Consider the following 23,494-nt stretch of genomic DNA (forward strand, 5'->3'; position numbering starts at 1 on the left):
CAGTTTGCAACTTTCACAGTGATTGACAGGCTGATTTTCTTGAGTTCCTTATCTATATAACCAAGCTGCTCCCTTATAGTGTTAGCTAGAGATCACCTGCTGAAGCTAACACAGATGGCAGCTATGTGTATTTTACACTTACTGCTACAGCTTGTGCTCACAGGGGAGAATCTGAGGTTGCCTTGAGAAACAGTAGCTTCTGAAAAAAGGGCTGTAGCCTGCTACAGTGTATGACCCCTAGTATGACTGGTCCAGCATCAATTCTGGTCGCTGGCATGGCTGCAGTGACCCTCTATATGAATCTTTCTAGGATCCTACACAACTGAATAATTTGAGTTTTATCATGCTATAGGGAGAATGAACTAAGTCTGTTCTCTTCTTGCTCATGTTTAGTTTTTTTTTTTTTTCTTTAAGTACCACAGTTGGTGTCTGCATAAATGACTGGATATAAAATGTCATAATGGTGGGATCAACTTTGTGCTTTGTTCAAGTGAATAAGATTGCAGAGCATGTGCTGCAGGACAGTCATAAGTGTCAATCCTCAAGCTGTTTTGTGCAGGCTTCCATAGTGCTTCCTTTTAACTTCTTTCTCTCTTTTTCCCTCCTGACCCTTCAAGGATGAAGACCATCAGGAAAAGGTTGACCATGTAAGACTAGAGGCTTTCTAGGTAGATGCTGGCTTCTCTGAAGGGGACTAGTAGGATTAACCTATTATGTGTCTGGAGACTACCTTAAGAGGGTACTCTTGTATTGGAGAATAATATAAAGTTTGCTTTGGATGCAGTGCCTTTCCTACATCCCCTGTTTCTGTTGCTGACAGATTTTTAATTATCTTTGAAACAGCTGCCCTTATCAACTGCTGCATCTTGTTTGGAGGTCATAGATGTATATGTGGCCCCTGAAAAGATGCTCTATTTTCATTTAAAAGTCAGGACAGCAATTAGCTAATAGAGCACAAAACCTGACTTAACCTAGATTGCTGTCCAGTATGGTTAGTTTGCTCTTATAACATGAAAACTTATCTTTAGGGATGAGGAAGTCTTGCTGGTGCCCCAGAGGAGAAGGCCAGGCAGTAGTAACAAGGACATGTGCCTTTGTATTTTGTATGAGTCTTTTCTTTTTATTGCACCCACACTGAATGCCAGAATCAATAATAATGTCATATGCTTCTTACCAGGCTCCTGTTACACACAGAGAAGGAATATACATATCCTTTCTTATCCTGTACCAAAGCTAAAATAGGTCTTAGTATTAGAAACCAGGATGATGCCATTCAGAACAACCTGAGAAGTTCTACCTGTTTCTGTTGAAGTCTTTGGGCTAATTGCCTTGCACTCTTCCTAACCAAGGAATTGGTGTTGCCCAATTTTTCCTGCCTAGAGTTGCTCTCTGTTAGATAATTAAAACACCCTCTCCTGTGCTCTTAATTCCTTCTGCTGAAGGACCACTCCAGTACTGGTAGCACAGTAGATTCATCTGTGAAATTTAAAGCCCAGAAAAGAAACCCGTATCACCCATCTCATTAATTCTGGCCTCAGAAGGGTATGCTCATCACAAGGAGTCAAGACTACTCAGATTAGCTCAGTTTTCTCTTGGTAGTGCAAGAGATGATATTGTAAAAAGGATCCACTGGGTTTATTTGGCAGTGATGGATGGTTCAGGACTATGCCCAGAGCACTTTTCCATTTATCAGGCAAAGAGACCTCCCACTGATGGGTATAGTTTTGGGGACTGGTTGCCTAATAGAAATTTTTACTGATAATTGATCTAATCTTCCCCCCCTGCCTCGCTGGAACCAGTCCTTACAGTCATTTCACTGGAACTAATTCCACCTCCATACAGTGCCCTAAATCATTGATTCCCAAGGTCTGCTGTTGAGTGCTGACTGGTCACATGCCACAGGCGCCTTCTTGCTTCTGGCTGCTAAATTTCATTAAAATAACTTTACTGATGTGACTCTTCCACATGAGCAATTGTTGCTTCAGGGATGTTATGCAATGGTGCCTGGCAAGGAGATTTTATGGGGGGTCCCTGCTTTGAAAACCGTTTTGTTTGGGTAATTCCTGTGTCCTTTATGCAGGCTTGCGCTCTGTCTTAAGCATGACAGTCACACTTTATAGTATTTTTCCACTTGTAAAAGTCTGTAAATGGTATGAAATGGTTAACTGAGTGTTCAGAAATCTGGCCGATCAGTAAGTTGCTTGTAACTTATACTACAGTATGCTTACAAACTTCTGTTAAGGTATCGTAAGTCTCTTCCAAATCAACTGTTAGTGGAACTTTATGTTATAAAGTGTGATTCAGATCTTATTGCAGTATATCCCTCCCTTAGTCATTGCCCGGCCAATCTGAAATACTTGGCTTCTTGAATCATATGTCCGAAGTTGGCCGCTTTGTCCCCCGGATGGCTCATATAACCCTTCTCTGAACTCCCTGTGGGCTTTGCTGAGTGTTACAATCTGAACTCTTCCTGGATTTGGTCCCTTGCCTCTTGCTGTGCTGAAGATAACTTTGTAGCTGCTTGAATACTAACAAACAACCTCATCAGGGTTGTGGATGCGAACCTACCTGCTGAAGTCCTGCCCTCCAGCCATCTGCCTGCTCTGAAGCTTGTTTTGCATCCTTTGGCAAACCACTTGTCTTGCATCTGAATTTTTGCCAGTTGAATCACTCATTTGGCTGCACCTTCCAAGACTGCCTGGGATATTTAGCCAAAGGCTGTGAGACTAATCAATGGTATAATAAAGGGTGTATCCTAATGTTTCAGTTAATTTGCAGAGGCAGAATAAGGAGGAGTGAATGTGGTTGTTAGCCAAGATTTTGCTGGGTTCTTTTTGTGGCTTTGCCATAGATTTGCTTTGGGACCTTGGAGAAGTCCTTCCACTAGTTTTCTTTAGTCCCTATCTGAAAGCAAAGCTAGAGCTTTATGCAGAAGCACTGTGGGTATTCCCTGAAAAGACCCACAGGGGGATTTAGATGCCTTATCTTCATAACAAAATCCATATCGTGCACTGGATGCCTGTGTAGTACATAGATAATCTCAGGATGGGCTGGTGGGTCTATTGGGATAGTAAAGAGTGGCTGGGAATGGCAGTATGTCTGAAACCCTGTCCTTCTGTGGAGTTCTGGCCCCATTCTGTGAGCTGTGGGAGTGCATGTCCTTGCACTACCAGTGAGAGACCCTCATCCCCATCCTGTGTTTTCTAGCCTTCAGAAGTAGAGCAGGGCTTTTCCTTGCCTTCAGGGACCTCCATTTCCTGAGTAAGCAGATGTTCATTTCAGTGTTGGATCCTCGTGCTTTAGAGATTTAACTGGCCTTCTCCTTTCTAAGCTGGAAAACACTGATTTTATTGTCATCTTTCTTCTCTGAGAAAGATGTAGCAAGTAATGTTTGCCACCTCCATAGGGAATAATATATATCATGACAAGTCTATGAGCTGTTCTGAGTCTGAGAAGGCTCTCAGTCCTTTCTCCTTAAGCTGCTCTGCTTTGCAAATAGAACAAAAAGAATTTTGGTACCGTAGGGAAAGACGTTCTAACTGAAGGCAACAACATTTGAGTGGGAAGACATCAGTTCCAATGGGTCCCTTGGGGACCTCATCCTCTAGTTGTGCTTTGGTAGACATGCCATAGGTAGTCTCAACGTCCTTCACTGACTAAAAACAGGGATAGCACCTGATTTCTGACCCTTATACAAGTGAATGCTGGCCTCTGTGGCTCTGTATCACTCAGTGTTTGAGTGACAACATGCTTCAAGGCAACAACTTGAAAGAGGATTTGAAGATCTGACCTTTCCAGAGGGGGCATCAAAGTCCTTCTGCAGTTCTAGTTGCCAATGCTTCTAAGACATTTGGGTGGAAGAATGGGCTGTTGCTTTTTAGGTTAAGTCAACATGCCAGGAACAATTGTTTTCATTAAATGTTTGTTGGACAAACAGCTATAAAAAGAATGGAAGTACCTGAAATATAAAGCCAGTTATGTTCTTAAATTGCTTGGTCATCCAATTGGGTGAGGTTGAGTGAGTATATTTGCATTCAAAAATACAGTGCAGAATGATGTGGAGATCCCCTGGTGAGAAGCAACCTGCACTCTACCTGGGGAGGTACTAGCTTCGTTACCAAGTACCTAAAACAAGACAATTTCCAGACTTGGGCTGACTCCTGTGGATCCTTGTGGATGCTTGCAGGTGTGTCTGCACCTGTGGTGTAGACATGGCCTGGGGCTTGATATGATCAGGGCCTTTAATCAGAGCGGTATTTTCCTGACCCAGTTCTTACCCTTGCATAGTGGTTGGCACCCAGCTCCAAACTCTCATTCCATTGTCTGGTCTGGTCTGGATCTGTGCAGCAGCCACCCCGCAAGTGCTATCCCCTACATTCCCTGAAACTTTAAAACATGCAAGTGAGGAACCCAGCACCAGCTGTACTCAGCTGAGTGTTGATCAGGGGACCTTATTTGCATAAAAATAATCACAATGGTTTGGGCACTGTCCTTCCTCTCTGGTTTAGAGAGTTTGTGACCTAGGAAGTCATAATTGTAATGCAGTCACTTACAGTCATTTCTGTATCTACAACTGCACTGCAATAAGATCTAGAGAGTGTTGGTGTATGGCTGGAACAAAAATTTCCTATTCCCAAAGACCTTACAGTCTTACTGCAGTGTTTTTCTCTAGCATCCTCTTCTCCCCTGTGATCTTCAGCTTGCAGAGGAGCCCTCAGCAGAGGTAGCTGCATTTTGTATATGGCATGTTGCCAGGGTTTTGCTTTCTTAGGCATGCAGTTGGGAGTAGGGTGAACTGACAGTAAATAGCTCGTGAAGCAATTGGCATTTCTGAGAACCTGGGAGGGTTCTCTGAGGCAGAATTTCCCGTAGCTATTGCACACTGTGAATGCCCTCCCGTTTACGTGGTCATCCTGGGCTGAGCTACATTTGTCCCTCCACGTCCTAGAGTTTCTGTCATGTGTTTTGATTCTTGCATTATTCTAGTAAATGCCCTCCACTGAAAGGATCCAGCATCCAAGAAAGCACTGGGTTTTTTACCTGCTTCCATTTTACACGGTTTGCATCTTTTTTTTTCCCCAGAGGTCTTCTGGTTGCTTGTAGAAATGCTGGACTCCCAGACTGTTCCTGGGGACCTCTCATCTGGAAGTTAGCCAGATTCTCCAGGAGGAATCTCAAAAATGCAGCTGAACTTTTGTTCCCTAATTAGGCCAACTTCCCCAGTGTGAGCCCTCGAACTGCATGGCCTGGAGCTCCCCAAGGCCTTGTGCAGCCTCTCTCCCGTGCACCCCGACTGGCTGACCAGCAGGGCAGTTATTTTCAGCTTTCTGAGCTTATCTCCTTGCCTTTTGATGACATCTTCTGAAATAGCATTTCTAGTCAGCCATGTTTCCCAGCCTTTCTAGTAGTATCCTGCCTGCTTGTCTACCTTGATCTGGATTAGGGACAATCTCATTGAAAATAATTTTATTAAAAGCTTTTCCTTTTCCACACATTTATTTCATACTTTGAGTGCTTCTGGACCTACATCAAGGCAACGAAAGAACTGTAGGAGGTGGAAAGGTGGATGGGAAAATGTCTGACCATATGTAGTATAAAGTGGTAGCAAAGTGAGAAATGTTCATGCTTAGGTGGGCTGGAGGGGCACTCCCTTATGACTATGGATTGTGAGAGGATTTTACCTGGTGACCCCTTGCTCAGAAAATCGGATCGTTGTGTGCTGATTCACTGTTTTCCTGCAGGGGAAAGCAGTAACTCCTCAGACAGGTTTAAGGTGCCAAATGCTGCAAAGGTGACAGCTTTCCTCATGGGTGCATGTCAGCTGACAAATAGCTGGCCACTGTTTTGGGAGAGCAATTCTTGATAGATGGTTAACAACATGAACTGCTCCTTTACCTGTGATAGATGGCAGAGAATATTTGAAGGGCCCTAAGAACTTCTGTTTCAATAACACTTTCCCTAGTAAAGGGAAGCCAGTGGCTGTGAAAAGAAGGACAGTTTGTGGATGAAATGCAAATCCAGTATTATCTGCTCATTTAAGACATGCAGAAGTCCTTGGAGGGTATTCATTAAAATCAGAGGCACTATTAGAACCATCTGTGGACATGGTAAAGAGAGCCAGCAGAGATGGGTTGTTCTCTGCAAAAAGCCCAGGCTTGCATAGATCTTGGAATTGATGTGTTTTTGATAGCATACATGCTCTGAGATCAGTATAGATTATTTTATGTGGCTGTTTAGGAGCAGTGGGGCTGTTTGACTTACAGCTCCTTAAATGGCAGCAATCAAAATTAATTCATCAGGCCTGGTTGTGGAGGTTTGCTTTTCTTCAGTCAAGAGAGCCTCTGGCATCTTGCTGGAGAAGGGAATCTTTGAGACTGCCCATACTTCTTTCTTTCCACTTCTTGGTCAATATTGGATAAAAACAAGACACCTGCATACTGTGTAAAATCTCACAGTGTTTGTATATTGGAAAAACATGGATCTTACATATTTTAGGAGAAATATGACATGATAGAAGAATTGAGTGTCCTCTGTTGCATGCTCTCAATGTCATTTGAGTCCCTGCATCCCTGCACAGAGTGCTCAGTGTTTCAAAGGAGTTGTCATGTTGATGAAGGTAAATTAATCCATATTTCCAGACCCACCTGAGAATCTGAGGGACTTAACATGCCCATAATCTGCCTCTGTTATGGTAGGTCCTGAAAGAAACTTTGCTGGACCGTCAGGATTCAGAGACACACAGGATAGTTTCTTCCATGAGAGAAGCAGCAGCCAACTGGCACCTTCAGAACTGTAGACATGATCTGACAAGTAGCCTGGAAATTTCTGCTTTAATGGGGAAGCCAGATTAGAATTCTGCATCTGTCTGATAAGAAAGGGCCTGAAAAACAATAAAGAAGAAGGTAGAGTTTCTACTTTGATGCAGGAGAGATGGAATTCAGGCCAGTAATTTTTTCCAAGGGAGAGATAAAATACTGATTATGGATGTATCAAAATATCAAAGTGTTGGTATGGAAGGTGGCCTGAGAAATACTGGAAAAATGCCATCACAAAAATGGTGAGCTGAATTTCTGAGAAAAAAACCCAACAAACCACAAACAACAAAACATAAAACTCGGACCATGGCAGTTTTCCTTGAAAAAGGGACAATCTGCAGAAACTCAAGTAGAGGAGATCTGGAGATAATTAACAGACAAAACTGAAGTGGAAAGGAAAATCCCAGCAAGTAAGTGATTAGTTGATGCTGTGAAAGAGACTGAGCAGCAAGGGCTGAGAGACAACACAGTTGTCAGGAGCTGGTGGAATCTGTGTTTTGAACACTAGACTGTTTGGATGTATAGCTTTGCATTTGGGAACATACATACAAATCTTGCCTAAGGTATAACAGTAGGTACCAACAAGTTCTGATCATTTAAATCCCCCAGTCTTTTTCACCAAAAAGGCATGTTTGGGAGCACATTTGCTGCATTACAGAAGAACAGTGTACTCTATTTCTGCTCTGATCCCTCTGGGGTTGACATTTGTCCCACTTTCTGTCTCAAGCTCTTGCAGCTGCAGAGTCCCTACCTGTCACCATATTATGGCAAAGCATGGCATTGCATTCTCATTTGTAAATTATGCTGAGATTTTGGAACTGTGAAAGTATATGAAGGTAAGTTTATTTACTTGACAAAAGTGTATGTGGCATGTGACCTTATTGCAGCACTTTCCAGGCAGCTAACAAAGGAAAGCTGTTTCTCCTCAGCTGACAGTTAACATTGCCTTTCCTGTTGCTAGTGTTCCTGTAGGCAATTCAGAAAGAATTACCTGATTTATTGCAAGAGGAATAAAAGACCTGTAGGTGTATGTGAGGTGTTTTTCAGGATCTGACAGACATTCAGCGTTGCCTGGTGTGTATGATCAATGAGAACACGGTATAACATTGGCAAGACACTGGAATCAAACCCCTAGATGCCCTGGAGTCATGCCTTGTGCAAAGACTGGGCCAGACATTGTCATCACCCTCTGATCTTGTGTGCCCCACCTGAGTTATCTTTGATCTGAAGGCTAGTTTTGATGATGAGTAAATTAAACTGCAGGGGCATTGAAATGCCCTGGACATGCTCCACTTGCCCTCAGCCTTAGGATGGCCCAGGTTCTTTGATGTTATTTTTGTATCCCCGTGCACCTTTGTGAGGAGTTGTGAGGCTGTGTTGGAAATAGGCTTGCTGGCTATCAGAGGGATGTGTAAGGGGAAAGGGGGTTGTTTGCATGGGAAGCATCTGTGTGGGAGGGAGTGTGGTTCTGAGTTAGGGGTGTATGTAATGGGAATAAGGATGTTTATGTGGGCATGCACGCCCATATGTAGTGTGTGTTCCCACTTTTTCCTGGGCTCTGGGTGTGTCCAGATCAACTGAATTCAAAATGCTCCTTTTTTGGCACTGTAGCCTCTTCTCTGGTTTGGCATCTTAAGAATCTGGGGGAATCATTTAAAGATCAGAAAACTCCATTCACTTGGGCCCCTGAAGGCTTCACATTCTGTGACATGGTCATTCCAGTCGACTGAGCTCTGTCCCCTACGGATGAGCCCATATAAGGAGGCTGTTTCCTGCATTTCACGCTCCCTGCCTGTCCCTCTGCCCTCCTGTGCTCCCTTTGCCGAAGAAAGTTGGTATTTTGGGACTGCAGCTCCTGCCTCATTCCTGCTCCCTGTTTATTTTTGGAGGATGACTATTTTTGCTCCTATCAGAGAGCTATGCAGGGTCATACCCCCTCCCTGCAGCAGGCAGAGGCTGCCCCTGGCAGGGTCTCTTAATTTCCCACACTCACAAACAATGCTTCTACTTCAAGAAATAAACAAGCGAGACCCCTACCATCAGGGGTTAGCTCGACCCTGTCCTCATCTGTGGCAAGAGGCGATTTGGCTTTGGCTCAGGGTTGACCCCACCACACATGCAAGGTCCTCTCTGAAGTCAGAACTCCTCGGGAGTCATCCCACTCATTCATTTCCTTAATAAAAGCTGTGGAAGCCACCTGTGCCCTAACCATTCCTTTGCAGTTAGCATTTTTTCTCTGTTTTGGGACATCTTTTACCCAATCATTCTTTCTCATGATGGTCCATTCACAGGTCCCTGTAGTCCATCTTCCCTCACTGGGCACCATCAATTGGGAGCTATGTGAGCTGGGTTCCCCTTGTCTCTGCTTTCATCATTGCCTGCCATGCAGCACATGCCTGCCATGCTGTACAATGTGCCTCAGGCTGGGGGAAACTGTAAAGCCCAAAACTGTAAACATCAATGGGCCGCTTCCAGATGGTGGGAATTCATGGCCCCCATTTGAAAATTCCCATCATAAGCCCCAAGCTGAATTCCCATTTTCTCTTGCCATGTGGCAGAGTGCCACACAAGACAATGCAAGAAAATAGCAGGGGATGTCTTTAAGCTCCAGATGATTTTCCTCTTTGGATTCCAGTGGTGGCAGTGGTGGGATTCATCCCAACTAACTTTGGAAGAGTTTGGGTATGGATCACTGTGTCTGAACTTGGCATCTATCCTCCTATTCTAAGCAGTGGACAAAAGCAGACTTTTTAGGAACAATTCCTCATCTAAAACAAGATGTCTAAAACATGTTGTCTTGTACCCTAGGAAAGGCATCATGTGATACCTCCCACTGATATGTGGGCAACAGTGATGAGCAAGTTCCCAGTGAACCCTATTTTGCCAGGAGAGCACACCCTCTCTGGATCAGTCAGCTACTGGATTGTGTCTCCTCAAAATGTCAAAGGCACATAGACTTGAAACTTGACAAGATACTGATTAGGGTCATGCATCTTTTGTTTACAGACAAGCTTAAAAACCTGTCCTGTAGTTTATGTCTTCCTTTTATTTTATGATTAAAGAACATTTTAAACACTACCTCTCCATTATTTGGTTAAGTGTTATTAGTATGTGTGGACCTGGTGTCTCGATTGGCTTGACTTTGGCTTGACCAGAGCTGCCTGTAACGTGTCTCTTTTCTTTATTAAAGGCTCCACCACCTAAACCCCCACGCCGGCAAGGAGGCTGGGCAGATGATCCTGTACAGGCACCTACCAAGTGAGTCCTCACCTCTTTCCTTATTAAGAGGGATTTAGGTGTGGAAGAAAGGAACATCACTAGTTGGACCTTGCTGTCACAGACATTGGAACAGCTTTCCTGGGTCTTTCAGATGGTCTTTCTTTCCAATATCAATGTAACTTGTTCAAGCCATTTGAAGTATTGCTTTTGTTTGGTTCCGTTGGCTAATTGACTTGTTTAGAACTGTGTACATGTCCCTGTTTGCCAGAGGCAGCATATTCCTTACCTGGTACAGTGCCTGGAAGGAGTCAAGAGCATAATAAGCATGTTAAATGCAGGAGCTGGGATGGGGGGACTTGACTGGTTCCGTCCTTTCCGGGAGAGTGACACATGACAGCACCACACTGACAAGAGTGCAATGAATACATCAGGATTTAGTGATCAGCCTTGACAGTAAAGGTGAAATTTGTCAATGTTTATGTGTGTATAGGGTTATGGTATAATGGAGATGGATGGAGATGGTCAGCAAGAAGAGATGGGAGGAAAAAGTATACAAATTGTAGAATGTGTGTTGAGAAGCCAAATGCTTACATGAAGGACACATAAGACAAAGAAAGTATCTGGACATGGTATTAGAATAGATATGAAAATTAAAGGACAGTTCAGGCTGGGAGGAGCTTACTTACTTTCAAATACTTGTGCTTTTCTAAGCTTAAAAGTTATGCTGATGTTGTATTTTGTATTCAGAGAGCTGAAGGGCTGAGCTATGGAGTGATGTGAGATTGCTTGTGTAATTAAAGGCCTATAATAAAAGTCTATATGTCTTAATATATACTTTGGAGGCACTCTGATTTATGAAAAGTTATGTATTTTCTTGTCTGAAACTGAGAATGGATGAGGACATCCAGAAACCTGTTATACAGTCAGTATTTTTGGGAGGGGAGAAAAGTGGTCTGTAATCCGGGGTAGCCTTTCCAAAAAAACATTTTCTGGGAAAATCATCACTCTCTTTGTCTCTGAAAAATAAATAGTCTGGAAATCTGGAGACTAGAATAAAGCAAGGGAATAAAGATCTCAGCCTGAACTCCTGTTGCTCTCCAGTTTAACCCTGATAATAATTATTTTAGGCTGACTCCAGCTAGAAGTTACCATTGCAAAGATGCGTCCATGTCAGGGTATCAAAAAAGTGTCACCAATGATCCTGGATCTTGGTAGGACCAAGCAGAAGCTTTGTGGAAATGTGACAGCAGACAAGAAGATTCAAGTTCATTGTTTAGGAAAAATAAGTTATGTAATTGTTGGTTAGGTGAGGGACTGGATTGGAGGTAGTACATATGCTGGGCTGTGCCTAACATGCCCTGAAGGACAGTGAACAGGTTCCTAATGTAACAGCACTGTGCCACGTGCTATTTTACCATGTTTTCCATTGTTTGACATTAGCTTTATCCTGTAGATTTGCAGCAGTAGCTGTAGGTGATACTCCCCCAGCATCTCAACTGCATGGGTTACAAGACATTGGAGGTGTCTGGAATAAAGGCTTCTATAACATTGGATGTAGTTCAGCTGGAGAAGCAGAACAGGACAGAGGGTTGCAGACCTTCCTGTCTTTGAGAATCTGCACACTGGGATGTGAGACCAAGATGTGTCCCTTGCTCAATCGTGCATGTGAAATGTCATACCTGACAGTGTTTATTTGTAATAAGGGTTTTTATTGAATAAATTTTATGAAGAAGTTTGTTCTGACTTTCTCCAGTCATATGAGGTACAAGGGTTTTGTACAACTAATTCCCCTGTCTTTCCTTTCCTGTGTATTCTCCCCAAGCTGATCTCTTTTTCTCTCCCTTAAAAAAGTCTGAGATGCTGGCCTGTAGGTCTTGCTTTTTGACATATCCCAGGGTAAAGCCTTCATGTGAAAAGTCTGAGTCATCGGCTGATGTCATACCAATGTTGCTGTAGCTTTGTTGTTTCTGTTTTCTCAGGCTCTATCTCCCCACAGCTTTTCAACCAATTTGACTCAGTTTGGAAGCCCATCAAGTTAACTTGCTCCAAGTTCACTACTGTAGATGTAGTTAGAATAACATGCTTCTGTTGTTATATCTGATTTAGGTTTAAGCCCTTTTTTGACAGTGTAACTGAACCTACACTTGGGAATCGTTCTGTTAGAAGTAATTTGATTTTCAGAACTGACAGTGCTAAAATCTGATTTTCTTTTCTTTCACTTAGAAAGGAAGGATGAGCAGAGTGGCTACAGTTAGATTTTCTGTGTTGTGTAAATATATTGTGGGTCAGATGGAATACTGCGGCCACTTGTGCAAGGATCTTGTAGCTATTTATGTTATTCTTTCTCCATTTGTAAGTCTTAGCTTTTAGTTCTGCTTCTGACAGATTCAGTCAGTTATGACTGCATATCTGTTGCTTTTCCTGCAGGGATGCTTTTTTTGCTATATTTCTAGTTCAGAGTCTTATCAGTATGAAACAATCACTTGAAATTGTTCTTTTTATTTCCATTTGGCACATGTTAGAGTAGAATTTAGTTTGTAACCTTTTTTTCTACCTTTGTGCTCTCTTTTAGTCCCTTGCCTGCCCAGCTCATGTCCTGCTTATGTAAACTTGTAAATATTTTCACCATCTTGCTGATTGTTTCCATCAGACTGCTGCTCTCCCAGACTATAGCAAGATAGGAAGAGGAGGAGGACTCCTAAAGTTTTCCAACCTAAATTATTTTTAAAATAATTTAGCACAGATGGTATGTGAGATACAGTATTTTATCATGACTTCCTATAGCATTTGCAAGTGTCAGATATTTAAATTGCTGAGAACTATCAAAATTACATATTTTACTCACATTTTCAAATGCCAAATGTGGGAAGATTACTTTGCACTCCCAGTACTCTTATAGAACAGTTGTCATTGCTAGGAGTCCCATTTTGTAAATCTGGGTAATGATGAGGACCACTGGTAAGTGTCTGAGCAAACCCCCAGGTCCTTTGCAAACAGCAACTAAATGGTTCAAAGTAGTGATAGAAAATTAATTTTTCCTTGCTACCAGGGCCATCTGTACCTGAATCTGCTGTATCTAGTTAAACCTGTTCTGAGAAGAATCATTCCCTGTGAGAAGAGGCGGTCTCACTGCTGCCCCAGCAACATTCTAGTCCCAGTATTAGCAGAAAGGGGACCAGCCAAGAACCTGGGCAGCCACTTGGGACCTAGTAACCTGCTGAGATAAATAACAGTAATTACAGCTGGGTTTTCCTACAGAAGCAGCTCTCTAACCACTGGATGGAGCCCAAGTGCCATTCTGAAAGCTGTGCTGATGTCCCTAATGACATCAGTGCTGACACTTGTGACAAGCAAAGCAAGCTCTAATGTCAGGTTATCTCACGCATCAAAAGGAAGAAACACAAAGTGCCTGCCAGTGGGGGAAGGAAAAGGGAACTCAGTTTTGCATACTGGTGAGGATTTGATAAAGGAGGGGTGCTTCCATGATTCATTTAATTCCAACTTCTTTTGATCTTGTCTCTATGACTTTCCTCATAGAATTTCTTCCAGTTTCCTCTCTAGCAGCATTGTAATTTCTTTGCTTCTTGGGTCTCTTTTGATTTACTTGGGTGCTTGATCTCTTTGGTCTTGCAATGAGCCCCCTAAAATTCCTACAGCTCTGCGGGCAGCAGCTAGGGCTGTTAAGGAATAAGCGTAGCTTGTTTCAGGTAGCCCTGCAAGCAAACACAGGTGGGCTTTCAGTAGGAAGTCCCTTCCAGTGCCTGCATGTGTACCTCATTTCTTCTACATGGATGATGGCAGTTTAGCAATAGGTGCTTCAGCTACAACTGTAATTTCCCCTTTCTGACTGATAGGCCACACAGAGTTGGAATAATCAAAGTTTGTTTAGGAAAATGACCATGCTGACATATTTTGGAACAGAAGTGGTACAGTGTCCAGCAATGCATTGCCAAGAAGGTGAATATTAAGTGCCTGTAGGGGGGGAGAGGATGCAGTTGGGGTGACCTTTAGAGGAGGGTAACCCAGCTCCTCTAATAGCGTAGATATCATTTAAGGCTCTGAACGGTGGGCAGTGATGAGATTGCACCCTGGAGCTGGAGGAAAGTTATTTAAGAGATTAAGGGGATTTATGATTCAAGGTCTCTAGAGATAGGTAAAGTTAAAAACCTCCTGTTTCAAGAATATGGGCTTAAACTATCCTGTATTCTCTCTGTAAGAAATGACTCCTGAGAGTGCCTGGTTTTAGAACCTCTAGCAATCCCTGTCTTGCAGATGGGAGTAGTAAAGTGCTCATGAGTTTCTTGGTCAGGGATGGTGGGGGAAAGTTTGTGTGATTGCTTCTGTTCTCTACTCCCAATACAGCAGTTTTGTGGTGAGTCACAATCTGGACTTCTCTGTGACACTGCCACATTAGGAGCAGAGCCAGATTCCTGGCTGCATGGGAGCTGTCAGCCTTGCTCTGCAGCTTGCAGCCATCTGTGGATGTCCTCAGTGAAGTGAAGAGTATAGGCAGAGAGGATCAAGACTGCCAAGTGAGGGGGCACAACTTAGAAGGAGAAGAAAGAAAAGGAAGTCTGATTAAGTTTTGTCTTGAAGTGTCTGTTTTTGGGTTTGTCCCTGCATTGATCTGCAAGGGAATGAGGCAAGTAATGGCCCCTTGGGGACCTTCAGGACTTTCCTCTCAATGTCAGCCGTCATTTTCAATCACCCTCTCCCTCCCAGCCATTAATTTTGGCCCAGGATCATGGGGACTTGTCCATCTATCACTCCTAATTGACACTAAATGATCTGTCAGTTTATTGATGAACGGCAGGAGTGGAATTGTCACAATATATTTTACTTTCTAACAACTCCTCCTGACAATTTTACCTTGTCCATCTCACTCTCCTCACATAAATCTCCATTGGCCTCTCATTCCTTCTCTTGGGCTGATCTGGTGCCAGCCACCTCCATGCCATCAGCACGCATCAAGGACATCAAGATGGCGGTAAGCTGCAATGTGCAAGCCCAGGGGTGGGTTTTTTCCTCTCTCTCCCTGCCCCCTCCTCTTTTTTTTTTTTTCTTTTTTTTTTTAATAGGCTGGATGTTACAGGAATGCTAACAAGCTCCTGTCCTCTTGTCCCTTCATGTCATTGCTGGGGTGAGCTCTCCTTGGTGTTTCTGTTTAGACTCAGTAAAGATAACTGGCAGAAAAAGAAAAGTCCCTAAAAGACAGAAGAGTCACCTGAGAATCTCTCAGTGCCCTGGCTGTCACAGGGGATTTTTATTCCTTTTAAACCTGCTTAGTGTGACTTGCAAGAATTTCCTGCCAAGGGGAAAGTGTTAGACTTATGTCCATTTATGTCTTTGCAGTACTCAGAGGAGCATGGAAAAAGAGTTTTGCTTCTTCTTTTTCCTTTCCCCCCCTTTTTTTCTTTTCAATTTTTTAGCATTTTATCTTTTTTCTTTTTTTCTCTCTCTTATTTTTAACCTAGATTTCTGTTCAATTTTTCCCAGTTAGTGACATTTTCTTTTTTCTGGAAAGGTACTGGGCAATGGAAGGTCTAGTAGGATTGCAGCCTCTTGCTCCCCTAGAAAAGAAACTTGCATGATAAAAACAGAATAGAAGTGTGGCATTTCTGGTAATGGTCCATGTAAGCTGCTGAAGCAGCAGAGTATTCCCAGGGTGAAGTCTCTTTGACTTTTTTTTTTTTTTATGATTGAGGACAAAGCATCTTCCTTCCTTATTTCTCTTCATCTCCAAGAAATTTCCCAGCAAATTTAGGGGATGCTATTATAGCTGTTCCAAATATTTCTATTTTAAAATAGCAAAACCTTCTTGAAGAATGCATGCAACTTCCAACCCTTTTGTATCTGTCATAGCCAAGGCTAAAAGCTTGTCTGGACGTTGTAGGTAACATGTATGTTGGCTGTGAAGTCTAGCTTAATGCAGTTTACCTGTTGAAAGGGACCTGAGATGACCTGATGTATTTGCTTGGCCCTATTTCCCCCTCCCCTGGCCCCCTTCCCCATAAAACTCCTCTACTATTCTCAAATCCTTAATCCAAGTTCTTAAAATATCTTCATTCAGAAGCTGTTGCTCTCAGATGACAGAACAAGATACTATTCAGTAATAAACACCTAATTCTTTCTACTATTTTTCATGTAAATGTTTTCATTGAGTCCAGTCATAAGTGAAAGGTCTTTGAACCTCATAATTATGGGTTTATTCTCTGTTGTGAGATTTGGAAAAAACCCAAACAACCTTAAATACATTTTCTGTCTCCTTTAGCAGTCAGTTCTTTCCTATAACCATGAGGATCCAGAAGTGTGCTTTTTTTTTTTCCTTTAAAAGGAAGCTGAAATGCTCCTGTAACCTCAAGAGTAATTTTTTGTGAGAGTTGGGCTTTGTGCTTACTGGAGGCCAAGAATATGATCACTTGGATAGGAGCCCCTGTTCTCAGGGACCAAAGATATGTGGTGGATACCTCTAGAAACTGCAGCACTGCTTTCTGTTTTCCCACACAGCAGGAATTTGTATTGAGTGTTGTTGTTTTTTCTGTTGCTCAGTGGGAGCTCTGAACAGCTCTGCTGGTCAGTTCTCTACCAGCGAGCGAGAGGGGGAACCCTGGGAACATCTGCTTCAGGGATGATGCAGTGAGTGGGCTGCAGTTCAGTGATCCTCGGCAGCACTCTCTGGCAGCTTGTTCTTTTGTGCCAGTTCCTAAAGTCCTGCTTGCCAGAGCTTTTCTCCTTTGTTGTTTCTGTTAAGTAAGCCCACATATTAGGACATGAGGAGAAACAAAAACACTTCAGCTGGAGATTAAGTGCCTCACAAGTCCATTTCAGCTGGAGCTGACTAGCAGCAGTGTCAGATCCCATCTCACAGAGCATGCCTGCTCATTGCTGCAACCATCCTCTTCCAGAGCCATGCTCTGGGGCAGTGTGTTCAGCATGCACTCTGGCCAGCACAGGCAGCTTGTGAGAGGCCAGAAGGTGGATGGTAGGGCCATTACAGTTTTAAAACATGTGTGTCTGCCCAAAACCCCGTTGTAGTGATACAGATAGCCATGCATTCCAGAGCTAAGAAGTGGAGGGCTGTGAGGTGACATACTATGATGAAAATAAGGGCTCATAAGCATGCTGAAATCAATGGCAAAACTTACCTCGATTGTAGGAGATGTGAAGATTAAATTCCTTAATTTTGTAAAGGAAAACCTGGATTTTCCAGGCTGCCACAGGCCAGGAAGAGAGGGTGGAAACTTAAAACAACAGATCAGAGCCCTAGAGAATAGCTGAGAAGGCACCTTGTGGTGCTTTCCAGCAGGGCTACAGTTCTAATTTACAGACAGTCTTGGTGAATGTTTTTTTTCCTGTGCCACAGCAAACACGCATGGGCTGAGACCCACCCTTGGAGAGCCCAGAGAACTATCAGTTAGCACTTGTGTGTCATATTGGATGTGTAACTTAGTTGTGCCTTAGGCTACAGAGCAAGCTGCAACTCCTAGCGCACCGCCCACTCACTGTGGTGATGGGCACTTAAGGAACATTTGAGCAAGAAAATACATCTTTAAAAATATTTTTCCCCTCCTCCCTCAGGCCTAGACCTGAGTTACAGTCTTTGCCCGAGAGGCAAAAGGCTCCGTGCCTCCCTGTGGGCTGAGCCAAGCCTTCGGTGTTGAGGTGGGTCATGGTTTTCGATGGAAGCACTGAGGCAGAACGCCGGCTGCTGACTTGCTTCCAGGCCACCCAGCCTGTCACTGCCCGCCCTTTGATCGCCCTGCTGTCTCCAAACAAAATGCATCTCTAAACATCACGACCTTCTCCTTTTGCCCCCCGTTTCATTTTTTAGCAAGAGGGATGCTTGGAGCGGCTTTCTGGTTCCACGTGATTCGTAGCGGTGGTCGAGGCACGCCAGGAAACAGGCCAACACATACACAGATGAGTTTGTCCCCCGCTGCCCCGTAAGATGAGAACAGCCCTCGGTCCGCCGTGCCGGCGGGGCCCGGGCCGGCCCGCGCTGGGCTGCAGGCCGGCCCGGGCTCGCAGCGCCGCGCTGGCCCGGCAGAGGGCGGCCGCGGCCCGGCGATGCTCGGCTGTGGCGGCGGCGCGGGCAGCGCGGCCCGGAGCGGCCCCGGCCCCGGGCGGAGCCGAGCGGGGCGGGCACGGCTGCCAGCCCGCCCGGGCGGAGCGCAGCCGGGCCAGCGAGAGGCTGCCCGCGCTCCCAGCCCTTTCTCCTCCGCCGCCGCGCCATACTGGGCGTTCCCGTCCCGCCGCCTCCGTATGCGTTTCAGAAAGCTGCGGTAATTCCTGCCCTTTTCCTTAGCTGTGCTGCCCGCCCTCACACCTCCCCGGGCCGCATGAGAGAACCTCCGGTCCTGCACAGAGAACTCCTTGGAGCCTGGCTGTGGCGCGGTGCAGGACGCAAGTGTGTCTGGAGCTCTCATGAGCTGTGGACATTAAAAGATTTCAAGGACGTTTTTCTCCATTCATCCCAGTTATGTCCTCTGCTAAAATAGGTTAACGGTGTCTAATTAACCACTGCACATCGTCATGCTGCATAAAGATAGCATCCTGGCTGTTCTCTGAGCCCTGCCACTTTATCTCAATTTAGATCTCCATGGTAGTCCATTAAACGAGAAAGAAACAGTTTTAACAGGGATGATGTCTACATTGGAACTGCCTTTCACCCTTCAGCACAGAAGTTGCAGGCAGCTCAGCTGTACATCAGGGCGCTGTGTGGGAGTAAGGTCTCAGGTTTAAGGTTTTACCTGTTCTCATTGATGTGGACGAAGGATTCCTCCTGGGCAGAACTGGGCAAAGAACAGCACTCAAGAGGGAGATCAGATCTATATCCTCTGCCACAGGGCAGAGCTAGGAGACAGGTACTAGGAGTGGCATACCTGGGGTTACACAAAGACTGTCAGGGTCTTTCACCCAGGTTCACAGCTATTCAATACCCTGAAATAGAGAAGGGATAAACAGCTGTCCAAAGCCAGAGGGAATATTCTGGGATTTTGATTATGTTTAGGAGTGCTGATGGCCTCTCAGGGAAAGGGAGTTTAAAGGGAACTGTCCAGCGAATGGAGTGAGTCCATGTTCTTTGCCCCTCCAGATGCAATGGACTTAGGAACATAATTGAAAAAAACAGATGTATCCCTATCTCACAAAAATGGGGAGTGGCTCGTGTATAATGCAGCAGATTGAATGTATTTCTGAGCACTGCTCCTGGGATGGTATTGCTTTGTTTATCCTTACTTGAGTGACTGTATCCGTAGTTCATATTCAATTGCTCATTTTGTAGGTCCTTGTTGCTGCCCTCCCTGGGCTGTGCCTGCTGCTGCAGCAGACAAAGCAGGGCAGTGCACTTTATGTTGCTGACAACATGAGAAAAGAGTAGGAGAGCTGTGTATGCTGGCTTGTCGGGTTTGTTCCATGTCTGCTTTCACTCACCACTAGAAAGCTCATGAGATGAATGAAGAGGGTGCTGTTTACCTAGACCTGATATTCCTGAAGGAGGAAATGTTGGTTTCAATGTGTAGCAATTGGGATTGGTAAAATGAGACTATTCTTAGGAAAGGGTACCCACAATCCTTAAAGCAATGTGATAACATCATGAAGAAATCCTGTGATGCTGCCCATAGTACTTGGAGAGCAAAGAGACAAGCAGTTGATTGGTTCTGCAGGAATACTATCTCCGGGTAGCCCTCAGCTGAGTTTATGGAATGGACAGAATTGAAGGTCGGGCACATTTTGAAGATCTATTAATGATTTCTCTTGCTACCTTGGAGGTTTTTAACCTTAGGACACAAGACAGAGCTTGTCTTTCCTCTCAGAGTCACCTTGCTACGTAGATTTAGGTACTGCAGTTTTGCCAAAAAAAGCAAAAGACTAGTTAAACCAAAAATGTTTTGTGATTTTTTTCCCCCAATCTGAAACAAGAACTCAAAAAGTAATTTGGCGCCAAACAAAATGAAAGGAAGACTTATAAAAATAAATAGAAGAAATAGCAGGTTGCGTGATATTTTCTTTGCTTGATCATTAGGGCCACAGAGGGTGTAAAACATACAATTCCTTCCTGTGCTACAGAAGCTTCATACTATATTTTTGGGAGAGTTTTCTACCTGTGAGCTCATGAGCTGTTGAAATGCTAGTTTCATCAAATACTGCCGTACCAAATCATATATTAACAAACATATGCAGTACAGGTGACTGGAAGCAGATGTCTCTCCTAAACAGAAGAGCAGTCATTTCTAGCTCCTGCTCCAGTGCTGTCAGTATATAAATGCTCTGTATAAACTGCTGTACTGTCAGCATGAGAGACTTGCCTCATCCAGTGCCACCATTGGCACCTGTGGCAGAGGGACTAAGGTGTTCTCCTGTTCTCCTGGGGGCACTGACCATGGGGCTGTAACTTGCCCTGGGTCTTGTTTGATGGGAGAGTTCTAACACCTGGGCTCTGGTGTGAAAGGGGCCAGTACTATTTCCCCCTCCTTGCTGATGAGTTTGTTCCCCAGATTACTGTTTTTTCCAATATATAGCACAGCTGTTTCATAATGGGGTATTTGCTTATTGTCCTGAATAAGTCCTTTCCTAACAACACAGAAAAGTTGGGAAAGCCTAAGTCTCACAACATAAGCAAAGCAGTCTCTGCCTCTAAGACTAACATGACTGCCTTCCCTGTGGGCCACCTGGATATCAGTCATGACAGGGAGCTTAGGAAGAAGAAACAGAAATTGCTTAGAGGGATAGTAGTAGTGACCTTTTCTCCTGGGAAGTATGAACATGTGGAGTGTTTCATTCCTGTCTGGAGACAGGAGCAAAGATATAAGGAGTGTGAGTGCTGTGGAAGAGAGTGTTACTTGGGGTTGGACAATCATCAAGAGTAACGGGATCATGCCAAGAAGATGTTAAATTGAACCCCCAGGAAATCATCTGTGCATGGCTGTGCAATACCATAATTTGGGATGTTTCAGCTTGGAAAGGGCAAGGCTATGTGGAAACCAGTTGTGTGAAGGCATAAAGGAAGAGTAAGTAGGAGAAATCTTGCACCATCTTTCCACTTCTATCTTCTCATAGACTAAACGCCACTGGGTGCTGGTGGAGGGCTCTCTGAAGCCATCTATTTCTTTCTCCATAGTATCAGGAGGTTCACAAAAAGTGCTTTGTACTACCACTGGAGAGAAGGATGGAGCTGGATAGTTCATCCTCACTGGAAGAGCTCTTTCCCCAGTTATGTTCCATTTTTGCCTTTGAACAGAGGGTGCCGATATAGCTGAAAGCCCAGGTGCAGATGTCACCACACAGCTGTAGTTCTGATTACAGCAGTCGAGATTACTGGGCTCAAATCACTGATTCAGTGTAATCTTTAGCTTCTCCACAGACTGCAAGCTCCAGCGAGAGCAGTAGAGACAAAGGGCTTTCTTCTCCTTATACCTCTTCTCTGTATAGCTAGACACCCTCTCTGCCCTCCTCCTTGCTCTTAGAAGAGTAGATTATTCACAGGAGAGCTAGATGAAGACTGTGGCTTGCTAGAACAGAAAGCAGATGAGGAGAGGCCTGTGCCATGTCACGAAGTGCTTTGAAAAGAGCAATGGAAGGCAGTGAAGCAACTTTTCTTACATCTTGGTGTGTCCTGGGACAGTGCATGTGATAGGGGAGAGCCCCATGTATTCTTTGTTATGGCACCCTGACTTCAGGGGACGGGAGAATATTTATTCCCAACACATAGACATGAAACTTCACTCTGCAAAATGGCCAAAGCAATCAGCGAGTGATGGAGTATCTGCTAAAAAGAAACCTGGCATTTAATTAACTTTTCAAAGTGCTGGTTCAGCAATCTCCATGTTTTACATTTTGAATATTGAACAAGCGTCCCTAATCGGGACTGAATTACTTCTGGGCTCGCTGGGGTGGAGAGCAAGGGAGCTGCCATTTGCCAGTGCCTCCCCGCCATGTTATTTTTATGAACTCCTGTTAACTCAGCCTGATCAACCCTGAATTTTGCCACGACTGCATGTTTGACCTGAGCTTGGCCAGCTCAGGTGGGACTCCTAACCTGAAAGGCAACCAGAAGGTCTTTATGCACAACCACGGGGAGGAAGAAAATGTTGATCTCTCAGGAGTAGGTAGACAAAATATAGCACCTTCTTCACTCCCTAATGTGCCAACCTCTCTATTCAGGTATGGCCAGCTTTACCTGCAGCTGATGGCAAAGGGCATAAAAAAGTATCTGAGAAACTAAAGAACCAGGGAGTATGGTTCTTGCCATATCTGGACATGGCTGTCTTTTGGGCCCCCAAGTGGTTTTGTTTCAGTCTGTTGCACTCAGAGACTTTTTGATAGACTGGCTTAATAGTCACTCAGAGCTCTTTAAGGTGTGATGTGTTATATCAGACCTGATGCAGGAACTGTTTTGCACAATAACAATCACATGGGGAAAGGTGAAGTTTTTCATTTTCTCTAGCCTTTTCTAAACATAAGCCATCCTTGTCTTGCAGGTCAGGAAGAAAGCATGCAGAAGAAATAGAAGAGTAAGTTCCCATTGTTGCTGAGACTTCTTCCACAACTTTTACATCTGATCTGATCTGATCATCTGACCAGTATACCAAGATCTGAAAGCTGGGAAGGATGCAGAGCCTGTCAGGAATTCATATCATGTGTCCTAGGATGGGGCAGGGCTGGTCATTCTATAGTTCCCTGGGTATGGAGTAGATGATGGCTCTGTCACTCCCATAAAACAGAAAGAAGGAAAATGAGAAAGCCACTGCTTTCCTCCCAGACCCACCCCAGGCCCTACTGTCTTCAGCCTAGGGGTTTGTCTTAGGTACATCTTGCTTAAGCTGAGATTTCTGCCGAGCCCAGCACTGAAGGGTATGGAAGATCAGTCTTCCATGCGGGCTAAGCATACTTGGAAACTCTCTCCTTGATAGCATACTTGGAAACTCTTCTCCTTTGAAGTTTGTGGGGAGGAAGGGGGTGCAAGAAGATGTTTTTCTGGGCTTGCAATTGAAATTCTTTCTTGTGCTTTGCTGCAGCCATCGTCTCAAACAGCAGAGCCTGGAGGCATCAGATGATGGAGGAGGTAAGGTACTTGACCGCAAGAAGTGCCTTCATGCGTGTCTAGGGGCTCTCCAGTAAAGTGAGCTGAGGCATCTTGTAAGAAATTGCAAGGAAATTAACCACTCTGGGGGTAAACAAATGTAGGAGCTGCTCAGGTCTTCCCAGATGAACGAAGGAGAAAGGGTAAAGGAGATGGAGAGGGAGGATGAGGAAATGAACTTGTAGTCTAACTGTGGCTCTTCATGAACACAGAATTGTGGAGGACCCTTGGAAAGCAGAAAAGTGGCAAGGACACACTTTTCTCTGTAATTACCTCCATGGAGAATAGTGGACCGGGCAAAATGAGAGCTAAAAGCACAATGAAAGGTTAAGAATGGAGAAAGAAGTCCCTACTCTCCTCTGGTTTAGGTGGTAGTAGG

General features: G+C 44.3%; 1 protein-coding gene across 5 annotated transcripts in view; it reads left to right on the plus strand.

Annotated features, from left to right (window-relative positions):
• IFT43 (intraflagellar transport 43) overlaps positions 1–23,494 on the plus strand; it is a 46,392-nt gene that overhangs the window by 5,863 nt on the left and 17,035 nt on the right. For 3 of the 5 annotated variants that reach the window (XM_038138564.1, XM_038138563.1, XM_038138561.1), the window contains exons 3-5: positions 10,006–10,073; positions 22,514–22,546; positions 23,051–23,097. In XM_038138564.1, the coding sequence (XP_037994492.1) occupies positions 10,006–10,073; positions 22,514–22,546; positions 23,051–23,097 (148 nt within the window). Of the gene's footprint in view, positions 1–617; positions 648–10,005; positions 10,074–22,513; positions 22,547–23,050; positions 23,098–23,494 lie in introns of all 5 variants that reach the window. The other 2 variants (XM_038138562.1, XM_038138560.1) reach the window with 1 other exon arrangement.

The sequence above is a fragment of the Motacilla alba genome, chromosome 5, assembly GCF_015832195.1.
Source record: "Motacilla alba alba isolate MOTALB_02 chromosome 5, Motacilla_alba_V1.0_pri, whole genome shotgun sequence".
NCBI classification, from domain to species: domain Eukaryota; kingdom Metazoa; phylum Chordata; class Aves; order Passeriformes; family Motacillidae; genus Motacilla; species Motacilla alba.